Source organism: Parasteatoda tepidariorum, chromosome 3 (assembly GCF_982258835.1).
Source record: "Parasteatoda tepidariorum strain Cologne lab strain chromosome 3, Ptep-v5.0, whole genome shotgun sequence".
Classification (NCBI taxonomy): Eukaryota; Metazoa; Arthropoda; class Arachnida; order Araneae; family Theridiidae; genus Parasteatoda; species Parasteatoda tepidariorum.
Window position 1 is genome coordinate 121,618,217 of NC_141757.1, and position 13,771 is coordinate 121,631,987.

At 26.8% G+C, this 13,771-nt stretch overlaps 1 protein-coding gene across 7 annotated transcripts in view; it reads left to right on the forward strand.

Annotated features, from left to right (window-relative positions):
- The window catches only part of LOC107439463 (NAD-dependent protein deacylase sirtuin-5, mitochondrial), a 52,911-nt gene that overhangs the window by 37,836 nt on the left and 1,304 nt on the right, over window positions 1-13,771 (forward strand). For all 7 annotated transcript variants that reach the window (XM_071184962.2, XM_016052069.5, XM_071184957.2 and 4 more), the window contains exons 2-8: window positions 2,317-2,585; window positions 3,658-3,756; window positions 3,881-4,007; window positions 7,641-7,728; window positions 8,588-8,641; window positions 10,560-10,677; window positions 11,152-11,267. In XM_071184962.2, the coding sequence (XP_071041063.1) occupies window positions 2,358-2,585; window positions 3,658-3,756; window positions 3,881-4,007; window positions 7,641-7,728; window positions 8,588-8,641; window positions 10,560-10,677; window positions 11,152-11,267 (830 nt within the window). In that variant the 5' untranslated portion in view covers window positions 2,317-2,357. The remainder of the gene's footprint in view (window positions 1-2,316; window positions 2,586-3,657; window positions 3,757-3,880; window positions 4,008-7,640; window positions 7,729-8,587; window positions 8,642-10,559; window positions 10,678-11,151; window positions 11,268-13,771) is intronic.

Consider the following 13,771-nt stretch of genomic DNA (forward strand, 5'->3'; position numbering starts at 1 on the left):
TTCCTCCATAAATACGAGTCCGACTATATTATAATTCTCATTCATATATATGTTTATAACCAGCAAATGTACTTGAGTATAAATTTTGATATGTTTGTCACCATTGCATTACGCCTTGATGATTTTAAATAATTGTTGATTATTCATGCATTATTAATTTCTATTATTACTACTGTTAAGGAAAAAAAAAGGATTATGGGTAACTTTTGAAGATCTGATTTTTTTGATCTGATCAACATATGCCTTCAGTAATAATGGATTAGTTACACCTTTATATTCTTTTGCTTTTTATTGTTCTTCTGTGTGGAAGATTTTCAGACTGATACTTGAGCAAATACAATTGCTAAGTCTTGTTTTCAACCTAGAAATGAATTTACAAGTGCAGATTTTTGCTCTTCAACAATGGTAGCTGGTGCACACAGTTTCTGATATATATCCCCAATCCATTGAATCTTATCTTTTTGTTATCAGTAATTCCACTATAATATTCTCTATTTACAGGGGTCTGTACAAGCCAAATTTATTACCGTTTGGCGGTACCTTCACAAATTCAACTTTAGGAAAAACGGTAGTTTCGCAACATACTTTTTTTTAAAATTTTATTTTTGTATCCCATAAGAAACGATAAATCCATATTTTTTAGTTGATTTTTTAATATAATTTTTAATTTTCTCAAATTATGTCTAAATTTGAAACAAAACTTAAAAACTAACTAAAACTTAAAATTTAAACAAAAATAACTTTAAAAAATTTTTTAAGCAAAATACGTACCTCTCAGAAAAACCTAGACAGACCCCTGATTTATGAAATTTTAAAAGCTCTGTAAAGGTCAGGAAGTCTGTATTTTTATGACCTATTTTATTATCAATAATTAACATTAAAATATGAACTTAAGGATTTTTCAAACTAATAAAAGTTACTGTTTGATTCCATTCTATTCCTATATATCCATTCATTGACTTTCACTTTTGCTACCTACAATTTCACCAGAATATTTTATATTTTAAAATTGCTGAGATATTTTGAATGGTTGTGATATATTGTAGATTTTACTTATTTTAATGCCTAAGCTTTGGTTTACAATTTGCACTAGGATATAAATGTTTTGTACCTTTATAAATAAGTTTTTTAAATATTTTTTTTTTATGAAAGATTAATCATTAAATATAATTATTTTTAAAGAGAATGAATAGTTCATGCAATGTCAAATATATGTTAGTGCAAAGATGAACTTTTCAAATCTCCTATTATTAAAGAAACAGATTTTTTCTCCTTGAAAATTATTTTGAAAGGTATATCATTTCTTAAGTTCAGGGATGCACAACCATGTTTGGGTAGTGGGCCACAAAAACTACAAAATGCAGTGTTTTGGTGAAATGCAGTATTGTATAAATGCAGGAATTATTTAGATTCTGTATGAAGTAATAAGAATTAGTTATAAATGTTTAATCTTTTGCTCCTGTACAGATAATAGTTAAATGTAGATGAATTTAAACAAATATGTTTATTAGATTACAAATGCAAATTATGGTAAATTTATGGGCACATAGCAAAAAAGGTAACTTGAATTTACATTGAGCCTAAAAGTTCTCTATTATTCAGAAAACAGAATATGTTACAGTATCAGATCAATGTGATGACTATTGTTAGAATTTTGAAATTTTAATTTTTTTTTATTTACTTTATCAACTTGTGAAATTTTTCTTTCTCTTTTAGTTCATTTGTACAATTTCATAAGTAATTACATTTCACTGTAAACTCTATACTGATTACATTAATAGAATTTTCAAATATTGAGAAAGGGTCTAAGAAACTAGATCAGTAAATTTCTGTTAGAGAACATGGCTTAAAAAATAATTTACTTTTATTAATATTTTAGACAGTTTAAATGGCAAGTTAAAAGGCTTATGGGACCATAGGTTGTACACCCCTGGTTAAGTATTGTGCCAAGCAGAATAAGCAAATTGCAGAATCGATGTAATAAAGAATAGAACAAAAACATTTTACGCCTAAGTGTTAACGTTTTGGTGTAAATGTGTCTTTTTAAAGTATCTATACACAAAAATATTGTGTTTAAATATTTTAGAAGGTTCATGTTTATAGAATCAAATCTATAGAGTGTAGATTTTGTACCTTTATTTGTGTTCATGTTTTTGCTTTATTCATACATAGTACAAAGTATTCTCTATCTTCATTTGGATAGATGTAGCAAATCTTTAAATGTCAGTCTTAATTCACGCTTTATTAATTATTGGCTTATTTATTTTGTGTTTGCAGTTGAATTTATAAGTGAAATGAAATTTTTTTAATTCTTAGGAGGATGCTCATAAGAAGATAGTTTCTAACTGGTGTTATCAATGGCTTTTTGTGTGTTAAGACGTCACTCAACATTTTTGCGTAGAATGGCTTCATCCTCTTTAGCAGGCAAAGTAAGGAAACAGCCTAGTTCAGATATGGCAGCCTTTAGAATGGTATTTCAAAAAGCCAAACATGTTGTAGCTCTTACTGGAGCGGGTATTAGTGCGGAAAGTGGAATTCCAACATTTCGAGGGGCTGGAGGTCTGTGGAGGAAATACAATTCACAGGTTTAAGTTTTGATAATTTTTATCTTTTATTTTTAAGGTTAAAATTTTTTTTTTTAAATAATTGTCTTGAAACGATTTAAGTGTTTTTAGACTGTTATTTAGTTTAGATTCAGTTGTTTTAGTTTTATTCTTTTATTTAAAAAAACATCAAGTGGTTAGGTGCTAAAATATTTTTTTTTTTCAGAAAGAAAAATGCAATATTCAACCTATTTTCATAAAATTAAATTAAATCTTAAAATTTTATGTAATCTTAATAAAAGTATTTTTTTTTTCTTTTTGAAATTATTTATTATTATTATAGTTTTACAGAATTAAATTAGTCTTTGCTTTAAATTTTAAAGAAATAAAAGTGTTACATCACAATAATATAAGTATTTAATAAGGAATAGGAAAAAATAAAAGATTTAAAAATGCAAAATTATTATGTATTTTTAATGAAATTGCATTTTTCATTCATTTATGTTTCAAGTGTTATGGTATAAGTTAATTTTAGTTATGAAATAATTCTTGCTTTGATGTGATGTCCCAAAAATGATTGACAATTTGAACAATCAATTAAAGAAAAATGGAAGAAGATAGAAATGTATAGTTATTATTATTATTTTTTTTTTGTACTCTGCTTTGGTAATCAGATTTATTCTCAAGTTCTAAAGTACATTAACAAATGGTGCTGCCAATTGAAAATAACTATAATTTTTTTTTTTTCTTTTTAAAAATCCATTATTTGCAACAAGGTTACAGTGAAAAGGACAAAATTAACAGACAAAGATTTTTGTTAAAATAGTCTGACATCCTACAGAAATTGTATATTATTTTTTGAACCCAGCAGCACCATCTCTTGACAAACTTTGTTACTAATTATAAAATTTGGTAAAAATCTGGTTTCCTAAAAATCTAAATCATCCATTTCTTATCTCATTCTAATTTTTTTAAATTTATTTTTCAAATTGTTCATTAATTTTAGGACAACCGATAAATGCTTAGCAAAAACAGGATTGAAACTTTGATCAAAGAAATGGTATTTTATGCTGTAAATTTTTTTTTTCTGAATGTTTTTATTAATTGTTTGCAGGATCTTGCAACTCCAGGAGCATTTTTAGCCAACCCATCTTTAGTATGGGAATTTTATAACTATCGAAGGGACTTGGTTCTTAGCAAGAAACCCAATCCTGTAAGCATAGTTAACATTTTAATTGTGTTCTTATCTGCATTCTCTTAGGTATTTTGTAATAGTCTACCTTTCTATAATTTATCATTCAATAATTATCTAACATAATTTTTCTTATTTCCCTCAGGCCCATTTCGCACTTGCAAAAGCTGAAGCTCACTTAGAGTCACAAGGGCGAAGACTTGTGGTAATAACTCAAAATATAGATGAGCTGCACAGGGATGCTGGAACAAAAAATCTTCTTGAACTTCATGGTATGCTTTATCAACCCTTACTGAATTTCCTAGATAATCAATAAATTAGTGTAATCGAACATAAGAATGTTCGTTGGATTCACAATTTCCAACTTGGTTTCCTTTTTTTATTTTTTAAAAAAAATTTTTCTTATTTTTATGTTATATCAATAAAAAATAACCACATAAAATGTTCGATTTTATACTCTTTTTCAAAATTTAAAAAGAATAGTCAAAACTTTAAATTTATGATAATCAAGATCAGTTTTGATTTTTAGGTACCATTTGTTAAATGATTCGTTCATTAATTTGTATAAAGTTAATACGTTTTGTAAATTATTTTTCATGATTCATTCATTAATTTATATAAGGTTAATACGTTTTGTAAATTAAACAGGTTTCCCAGGGCAGTATTAACTAGTATTTCATAAATATATCACTAGTTTTATATTAATAATTAATCTTATTTATTTAATTAATCTTATTTTACCATAAGATTTCAAGCAAGACTTGTTACTCTCTCATGTATTGTTTAAATTCTTAAATTATGTAAACAGATTTATGTTTGTTACTAACACATTCTATGATTTCAAGATAATTTGAGCAATTTTCAAATGCTGCATTTTCTGATCTGTAGATCTACTATAGAGATATATCATTCCTTTTGTTAAAAACTTAATTTTTTTAATCATTTTTGTTGTTTAAGTATAAAGCTTGACTCTTTTAATCCTTTTAAACAAAGTTTCATTTCTTAATAAATTTGCTATATAAGAAAACTTATTGTTTTTTTCAAACACATTCCTTTATTTCACTTTTTATGAAAATTGATTATTTATAACTAGAGCCCGGATTTTGATGACCTAAAAAATCTCAACTAATACCCTTAAAAAAGGCAAAAAATGGCCTTAAAAAGTGCAAAAAATGCCGTTTAAAATGCAAAAATTGCGCTAAAAATGCCTTATGACGTGACTTAAAGTAAAAATATCGAACTAAAACAATGTTTTACTCTTTAAAATTATGAGTCATTTAAAAAACTATAAAGCAATGTAATACTTATTCTACGTTCATTAAAGTTTGAAAAATACGTGTTATAGCCTAAAATAACAAAAAAAAAAGAGGAAAATATATTGACACCAAAACATTTTCATTTTGTACAGAAACTTTAATGAATATACCAACTTACATCTAATAATATTACTAAATATCAGAATTACATTGGATTATTAAATGTGCTTTGATATTTTGAAATGTAAGCGAGCGTTTCTTGTCTGAAAGTAAGTCTTTATACCTGGAGAAGCTTCTTTCAACGTCTACTGATGTTAATGGTGCGTACTTGAAAAAGACGGTCTCACTTACTGACAATTCTTCTTCAATTTGAAAAGTTGTTGCTTCACCTGTTAGTATCCTAGAGATTTTCTTCATTGTTTGGAAGCCAGTGTTCTTCTCCAAAACTTTGTTCAATTTAGCTGCTATACTTTGTCCTATTTTTCCCCTTGCTTTTTGCAACACTCGACTCACTACATCAATATAATTTATTGCATTGCTAAGTTCGAGTTCTTGTTTCTCCAAGCTTGTAATTGTCGAGGACACAATAGCAAAGTTAGACTTGATAAATGCTAAATTTCCTTTGATTTTATCAGAAGCGAACACGTTTAGCGCTATCTAAATTGATGCAGCATCTTCTGAATCAAAAGTACTGACGATAGACTTCACTATCTTAAAATTTTCACTGTAGTATACGCATGCATCCAACCAGGTACCCCATCGTATGATTACTGGTTTAGGGGGCAAAGCTGACTAGGAGCAAATATTTTGAAACATTCTAGAGCATAAATGTATGCTCTAGCAAATGTTTTGAAACATTCTTTGAGAGTTACAATATGAAATGTAAAATTATAAGACAAATCTTGCATTTCATGTAATAAAAATACCCCAAAAAATAATAAAAATTGGAAAAAATTAACAAAAACCTTAAAAAATGCTTTAAAATACAAAATACACCCCAAAATTTAAAAAAAAAATGCCCTATAAATCTGAAAAAATGCTCGAAAGGACAGAAAATTTCCAAAAATGCAAATGTCATCAAAATCCGGGCCTTATTTATAACTGATTGGGTAGTGAATTTTTACATAATCAGTTATACACAATGATTTAAATAACAAAATTTTTAACAATATATGCTGCTATTTTTTGTTATATTGTGCTGTATTGATAGCAGTATTGCAATTCATTTGAGACCTTGATAAATAGTCCTGATAAATTGCTGAAAAAAAAGGCTAGCAAATTTTCATAGAAAGTACTATGTAATACGTAAGTGCATTTTAAATTTCATTCTATAATTTAAAGTCTTATAAATTGATAATATAAACAGAAGAAAAATCTTTCTTTTTTTTTACTAAGTATGTGTAAAATGGTAATATTTTTGTTTTTAATTAGTGTAATTGTGACCAAATGAAATAATACATATAATAATTGTAACTTAATATTTTTTAAAGTTTGACTATTCAAAATATTCTTTAAGTCTTTTACAAACATAATCCACGTAAATTAAATCTACGAATTTTTAACAATTTTTGTATAATGTGGCTTGTATTTTATTATATTAGAGGAATTTCTGTTCATATCCTCTAAATAGAAATTAAAATAATTTCAGCTCTATTAGTTTTAAAAATAGATAATAAAAAAATATGTCAATTATATAGTGCAGGGATGGCGAACCAATGGCACGCGACACAATATTTTGGGCACTCCACCGATTACAATTGTTGTTACACTGGGAAGCATATGCAACAATTAAATTAAAAATCACAAAAAATAAGCAAAATAATAAACAATTTAAAAATTAATGCTAAAAAACAATTAACACCCATATAAACAAGCTAACAATAAATAACTAGCAAAAAAAAAAATTAACAGTCCTGCTTAAACTAACATCTTACAACCTAATATAAGTTATTTGTCGTCTAATCTGCAACAACAGAAGTCACACTGCTGTTAATTAAAAGTTGAATTACGCGTATATTGAGATATTGCAAAATGTATTTTTTTTTTCAATGTAAATAAAGAGTTTTGAGTTGATAGTATTTAGTATTATTATTTTCCCAATAATCACGAAGTTAAAATTATTTGACGGCACGTCTATGACCTCATTAAGCAATTTTTTAGAGAAAATGGCACTTTGGTGTATAAAGGTTCGCCATCCCTGATATAGTGTATAAGTTGAAAATTAACAAACATTGGTTTGATATCAAAATTGCCATGAATTGTATTTTATTATTCTTTTAATAATTATAATTAATTTTATCATTATTATCTGTTGCTATTTTAAAATTTGATATAAAATCTATATTTATTAATATATTTTCATAAAAATAATTTTTTTATTGCACATATTTCTAGACATCACCTTTTTTTCCTAGTTTTAAAACTGGAGGAAAATATTTATTTTCTTTGTTTATTTTTTTAATTTAGTTCACAACTTCTTAAGCATTGAGTAATTTAAAAGCAAAATGATTTTAAATTACTGATTAGGCTCAATTGTTAAAAAGAAACATGAATAGGTTTTAGTATTTTATTATTAGTTCTTATTGTTAGTTTTTCTCATTTTGAGATTCAATTTGCTTCTTAGTCTTATTTCTTATTTTCAACATGTAGGTACTTTGTTTCGCACCAGGTGTACGAAATGCGGACATATTTCGGAAAATAGAAAGAACCCTATCTGCCCTTCATTACTTGGAAAAGGGTATGAATTAAATGTATTCTGTAAAAATAAAAAATATATACTCTCTTTTTACTGAAATCAGTAAAATAGTTTAGATTGAAATTTGTCTGGATTAAAATTAGTTTTATCGAATAACCTATAAAATATTCTATGTTTAATATTATTATCTTAATATTATTGTGCAATAATAAGGATAGTCTGGTAATGAAGGTGTTAGGCAACATTACATTGATGTTGAAGAATACAAAACTATTGTGAAACACATATTTATTAAGAATTTTTAATGTGTAATTTGATGTTATCTTAATTATTATAATTAATACTATTATTACAACCAATTTCTTTGATAATCTTTAAGACACCTTATGCAATACAGAACAATATAATTTTAACACATTTCTAAAAGAAAAAACTTTACTTTGTTTGATAGTTGAAAATAACTATGAGAGACAAATATGCATAGTAGGAGGGCTGTGAAACAAAGAAATAGCAAAAATTGGAGGGAAAGGGGAAAAAAAAGGGAGCATAGAAATAAAATCGCTTAAGCAAGTTTTACCAATCGTAGGTGAATAATATTCTACAGCATCAGTTTCTTTTTTTTTTTTAAAGACATTATTTTATATCTGCTATTTTGGTTTAAATTATTTTAATTCATTTTAAAAGGATAATAAATTAGTTTAACAATGCATAATTCACTTTTAACTTCTATGCTTTTTCTCTACTCTGAGAGGAAAATAAAATAAATAAATAAAAGACTACATCTAAATGTATTTAGTGATTTGCTGCTGCTAATTGTTTCAAACTGCATTTGCTAAAATTATCTTCTATGAAATGTTGACATTATGTTTGCTACTTTATAATTCTTGCTCTATTTTTCAAGCGCTCCTGATGAAGATGCTATTGATGCTAGAATTCCTGAACAAGAATTACCACGGTATATATTTTGCATGCTTGTCTTGTCATTTTAAATTTAGAATTCTTATTTTAAAAATTTTTATATTTGTGCTAAGCAGTGGTCCCCAATCAGTCACCTTTTCCATAAAAATAAATTTGAAAAAAAAAGTCACAAAAGAGATGAAAAAATCCTTAGTTTTAGCAGTTTCATAGGAAACTAAAAATCTTTAAATACTGCTTTGCATTTTAAGTAGATTTTTTACAATTTTTTTATTAATGTTTATTAAAAACACATAAAAGAACAAATAATTATTATAAAAACCACTTTAATGTTTTTTTTCCCTTTTAATTTTGGTGTTTTGACACTGAGGGAAGTTCTTGTTTATAGAACTGAAACTATAAACAAGATGTCCATTGTAGTATGTCCATTTCTATAGTTCTTTATTTGTTTTGATTAGCGATTTTTGCTTTAGTCTACAAAGCACAAAATACATCCTATCTTCTTTTTGGGTATAGTACTTTTGCACAGTTGCTGAAGTTTGATTTGTAAAAATAAAAATATTTTTTAGTAGCCTTCTTTAACGCAGGTTGTTTCAGCTATTTTTTATTATTTGAATGATTTTAGAGACTATGGTGGTACAATGCTGCTTGTCTGGTACCAGCTTATCTGGGAGCAAAGATGGCCTGAGCCTCATGCAGTTGGTCTCAAAATTGTGTGGGACCTGAATTTACATAACCTTATAACAGGCATAGTGGCTGTTGCAGAAGTGCTATTAGTTTTTTGATGTCATTCAATCTTTTTTGGCAAAATAAATTGAACTTATAGAGTGCTATTGCTCAATAGTTTTACAATGACAGACGGAAAATTTGCATCAAGACATATTGTAAAAAAAATATGTCTGAGTATGAATTGTGATGAAAAGTTGAAAAATAAATCTCACCTTAATCTTATTACAATATTAGTATTGAAAATCAATATTTGATAATTATAATTGTCATGTTTGTTTGTCTACAATTTTTTGTTATCGTCTGAATCTGTTAAATTCAAGATAGCAAGAAACTACTCTATAAGGATAATTATGTCACATTATTTGTTTTCTACCCTGATTGCTGCTTTTTAAAATATTTATTTTTTCCTTTTTCTGTGGTGTGCTTCCAAGAGAATTAATATATATATTATTTATTTAGTATATTATTTATAGTATTTAATGTGTATTCAAGCAAAAAAATTACTTATCCAGTGGCTATGGGACTTGAGGATTTGCACCAAGTATTTTTAAGCTATATTTTTTACTCAAAAATCCAAATATTTTTGTTTCAAATAAATGGCAATTTTTTTTTCTTTCTTAACCTAACATCTAACCAGAACATTCTTAAAATCTCATATTAAATCATTTGTACTGGTTTCTGTTATTTGATCTTTAATTATTAGTTCTATTTAAAAATGAAATGAAAGGCATTCTATAAATAAAGTTATTTCTATGAATTTAAAAATCTAGTGTAAAATAGATTATTTTATGGGTAATCTTACTTAAAATGAAGCACCTACAAAAATTGCTTCAATACAAAATAGCGATATTGAACAAGCAAACAATTTAATCTTGGTTCTTGCAATCATAAGTTGATCTCATTTTACAACTAAGTGCACAGATTTCTAGATTTTAGCTTATTAAAGTAAAAATTACAATTGGTTTTTCTGATTCCTTCTACTTAAAAGTGTTATTAACAACCACTTACTTCTTACTTAACCCACTTACTTCTAAATACTTAATTTTTCAATGATATTAAATTAAAAATTGTTTTTATATAATTCCAAATTTGCACGAGGCTAAGCTATTTTCCAAGCTATAAAACGAGGCTAAGCTATTTTCCAATACTCCTAAAACAACCGATTCTTGTTCCCAGAACTTTAATAATCTCCTGCACATAATTGTTCTAATCTGTTAATAATTTTGCAGGTGTTCAAAATGCTCTGGTCTACTGAGGCCTCATGTTGTATGGTTTGGTGAATCTTTAGATCCGGATGTCTTAAATTCAGCTCAACAGGAATTGGATCAATGTGACCTCTGTTTAGTTGTAAGTGCCAAATCAGTTTGTGCTATGAAGGTTATTCAGTTATAATATTATTAAGTTAAAAATCATTTGTCTTTTGTTCCATATCATCATTGAAATAATTGATTACATATGATTATCAATTGATTTAGAATGCTTAGACACTAAAGTAAAACAGACCGAGAAATATGCCTTTAAATTTAAAAGTTGAAAGGATATATTTAACAATTAGTCATCGTTTTACATCAGAAGATTTAGAAAATGTTTTAAATCACTAAATTTTTCTAGAAAAAAATTTGTCTCGTTTTTATGAAAGCATTATTTGTTTACTGAAATATGAAAAATACTAACTTATTTAAAAGCAATTCTAAGATTGGTAATAAAAGTTTTAAAATAAAATAGATTTTAAAAAATTTCTTTTTTACTCCCAATATATTTATATTGTTGTTTAAAACATTACCTTTTAAATAAAATAATTTTCTCTGAATTTATGAATAGATTGGTACTTCATCAGTTGTTTATCCCGCTGCTATGTTCGCTCCTGCTGTTGCAGACAGAGGTGTGCCAGTTGCAGAATTTAACATTGAATCTACACCAGGAACTGAAAATTTTGGGTAATATAATATGTTCTTTTATTAATTTAAAGCATATTAGTATGAAAGTATTTGTATTCAGGTATTTTGTGTATCATAATAATTAGCTGTTATTAGTATAATTTGAAAAAAAATGCAATATCTGAGATTGATAATAATTTTACAAAATTATCATGCATCCCAAGTGTGAATCTAAATGCTGCTTAAAAGAAAGTCAATAGCAAAGCATTAAATAGTAAGGAAATAATCAGATAAATACAGGTTCCACAACTTTGTATGTCTGAATGGCCCTCTTATTTTCCTTTCTATTTCTCCCTCCCCCCCCCATATGAAATATATAGTATTGTAAGTTTGGAATTTATATATTCAGTCTGGAGTTGAAGGCGAATTGAAACAGGACTGAAAAATATATTCCTAAAAAAATGATACAAATAAGTGAAATTTTTGTCAAATTTAGCCTGTTTTGCTGCATGTCTGAATTTTAAATGATTAGAGAAAATGAATGATTAAGATAATTTGTATTAAGAAATTTTAAAGCAAAAACTATAAAAAAATTGGAATCTAGAAAGTATTACTTATATACTGACTAATTAAAAAATGCTTTAACCTAACTTTTATTAAATAAAGTGATAAAAAAATAAAATCATTTGATTTTTATATATGTAACATAATTGTTATGAAATGCATCAGGGTTGATATGATTTAAATCATTTGATTTCTTTTTTTAAAAAAATAATTTTAAGTCAAAAATATTTTTTACACAATGTAATTCATAAATACAGTCGGACCTCTATTTAACGAAGTCGCTAAATCCCGAAAAAAAGTTCGTTATATGGAAAATTCGTTAAATAGAAAATCATCTTTTGAAATACTTACACAACGTAGAATAGGTTTTAAATTCATGGATACTAGAAATAATTAAAATGGCAATTGATGCACCTTTATCTTGTAATTTTTTTCTTTAATAGTCAGGCACTTTCGCTTCGACATTTTGCAGCCGTAAGAAAAGCAACAAGCAGCACTCTGATCAGCAATCTTAAAACAGGAGCTCTACCGAGTGAGCAACGAGAAAGTTGAAAGTTTTTCTAGAAAGGAAGTGAACAATGGGGGTGGAGATAATAGGACATGTCAATAAGGGACCAGGGACCACACACTTTGAAAACCCATTCCTTTTATCTTCTCTGCTCATTTCCTATTCAAGGAATTTGACCCTTTCTCCCCCCTTTTCTAGTGGGATTGCATTTCCTGTATGAAATGCAAACAAAAAGGGAAAGGAATTTTACAGCTTTCTCTAAAAGTTAAGGGGATGCGAAAATCAGTTCAAGGTCATTTCCCCCATAAAATACGTTAACGAGTTAATAATTTTCTCAAATATTTTGGGAAATGGGGAAAGTAGATCTAAAAAAAAATTCGTTAAATAGAAAATTCACTTCGCTATTTAGAAGTTATTTAACGAAGAAATTTCCAAAATGTTCTTGGTTCCACGAAAAAATTCGCAAAATAGAGAAATTCGTAAAATGGAAGTTCGTTATATAGAAGTCCGACTGTATATTCTTTTTCTTTAAAAGTTTGTTTTTACAAATAAAGTTTTTTTACAAAAAAAAAAGGCTAAAAGTGAATGAGAGTTGTATGAAACTTTTAAATTATGATTTTCCATTTGCTAGTAATAAGCAAACTTCAATTATACGAATTTATTTTTAGGTTTATTGAAATAGAAGTGTTTTTAAAACTTATTGGGTTGTTCCGAAAGTAATTATGTCTTTTCCCAACATAAGATTTAATCGTATTTTTTCGCAGCCAACTTCACACATAATCATTATATATTTTGACAGCTGATATAGCTAGGCTCACTTAAGAAAAAGTTTAATTATGTATAATATTTTTTTGGTAGGTGTGCTAAAAGGGCAAAAATGCTGTTTATGCAGGAAAAAAAAAATTGTCTGATGTGTATGAAGAAGATATTGGCACACCCTGTGGGATAATTTTTTCAAGCTTTCTGTGACATACTTCTTTAATACTAATATCTTTCTACAAGATACTTTTAAAAATATACATGTTACTAAGTAACAAAAACGTTAACTTCAAAAAAAAATTCTTATAAAATAATATTTTATTAATTGAATATGTAATATTTTTTTATCCTAATATTATGTGCGATATTCTCACATTTTATAGGGGGAAAACACACTTATTATTTCCTTTTTTCAAATTTTGTGTATTAAAAAAAAAATAATTTTAAATAAAACGTGAAATCCGTAGCAGTAACTACCGAAAAAAACCTATGTTGAAATCGTGTGAATCGGACTCTTTAGAAAGGCGTTACTAAATATGTGTTTTCATTTCGAGATTCAGTTGTTGTATTATATAATATTGGATTTTTAAAGCTCTGTGGAAATCAATAGTAATAACTGTATAAAAAAATGAAACGAAAATTTCTGTAGGGAAGAAAACCTATTTTTTTACTTCTCAGTGGAAAAATCTTTCTGCAATGTCGCCACGGAGTTAGTATACCAGTGCCATAAAAA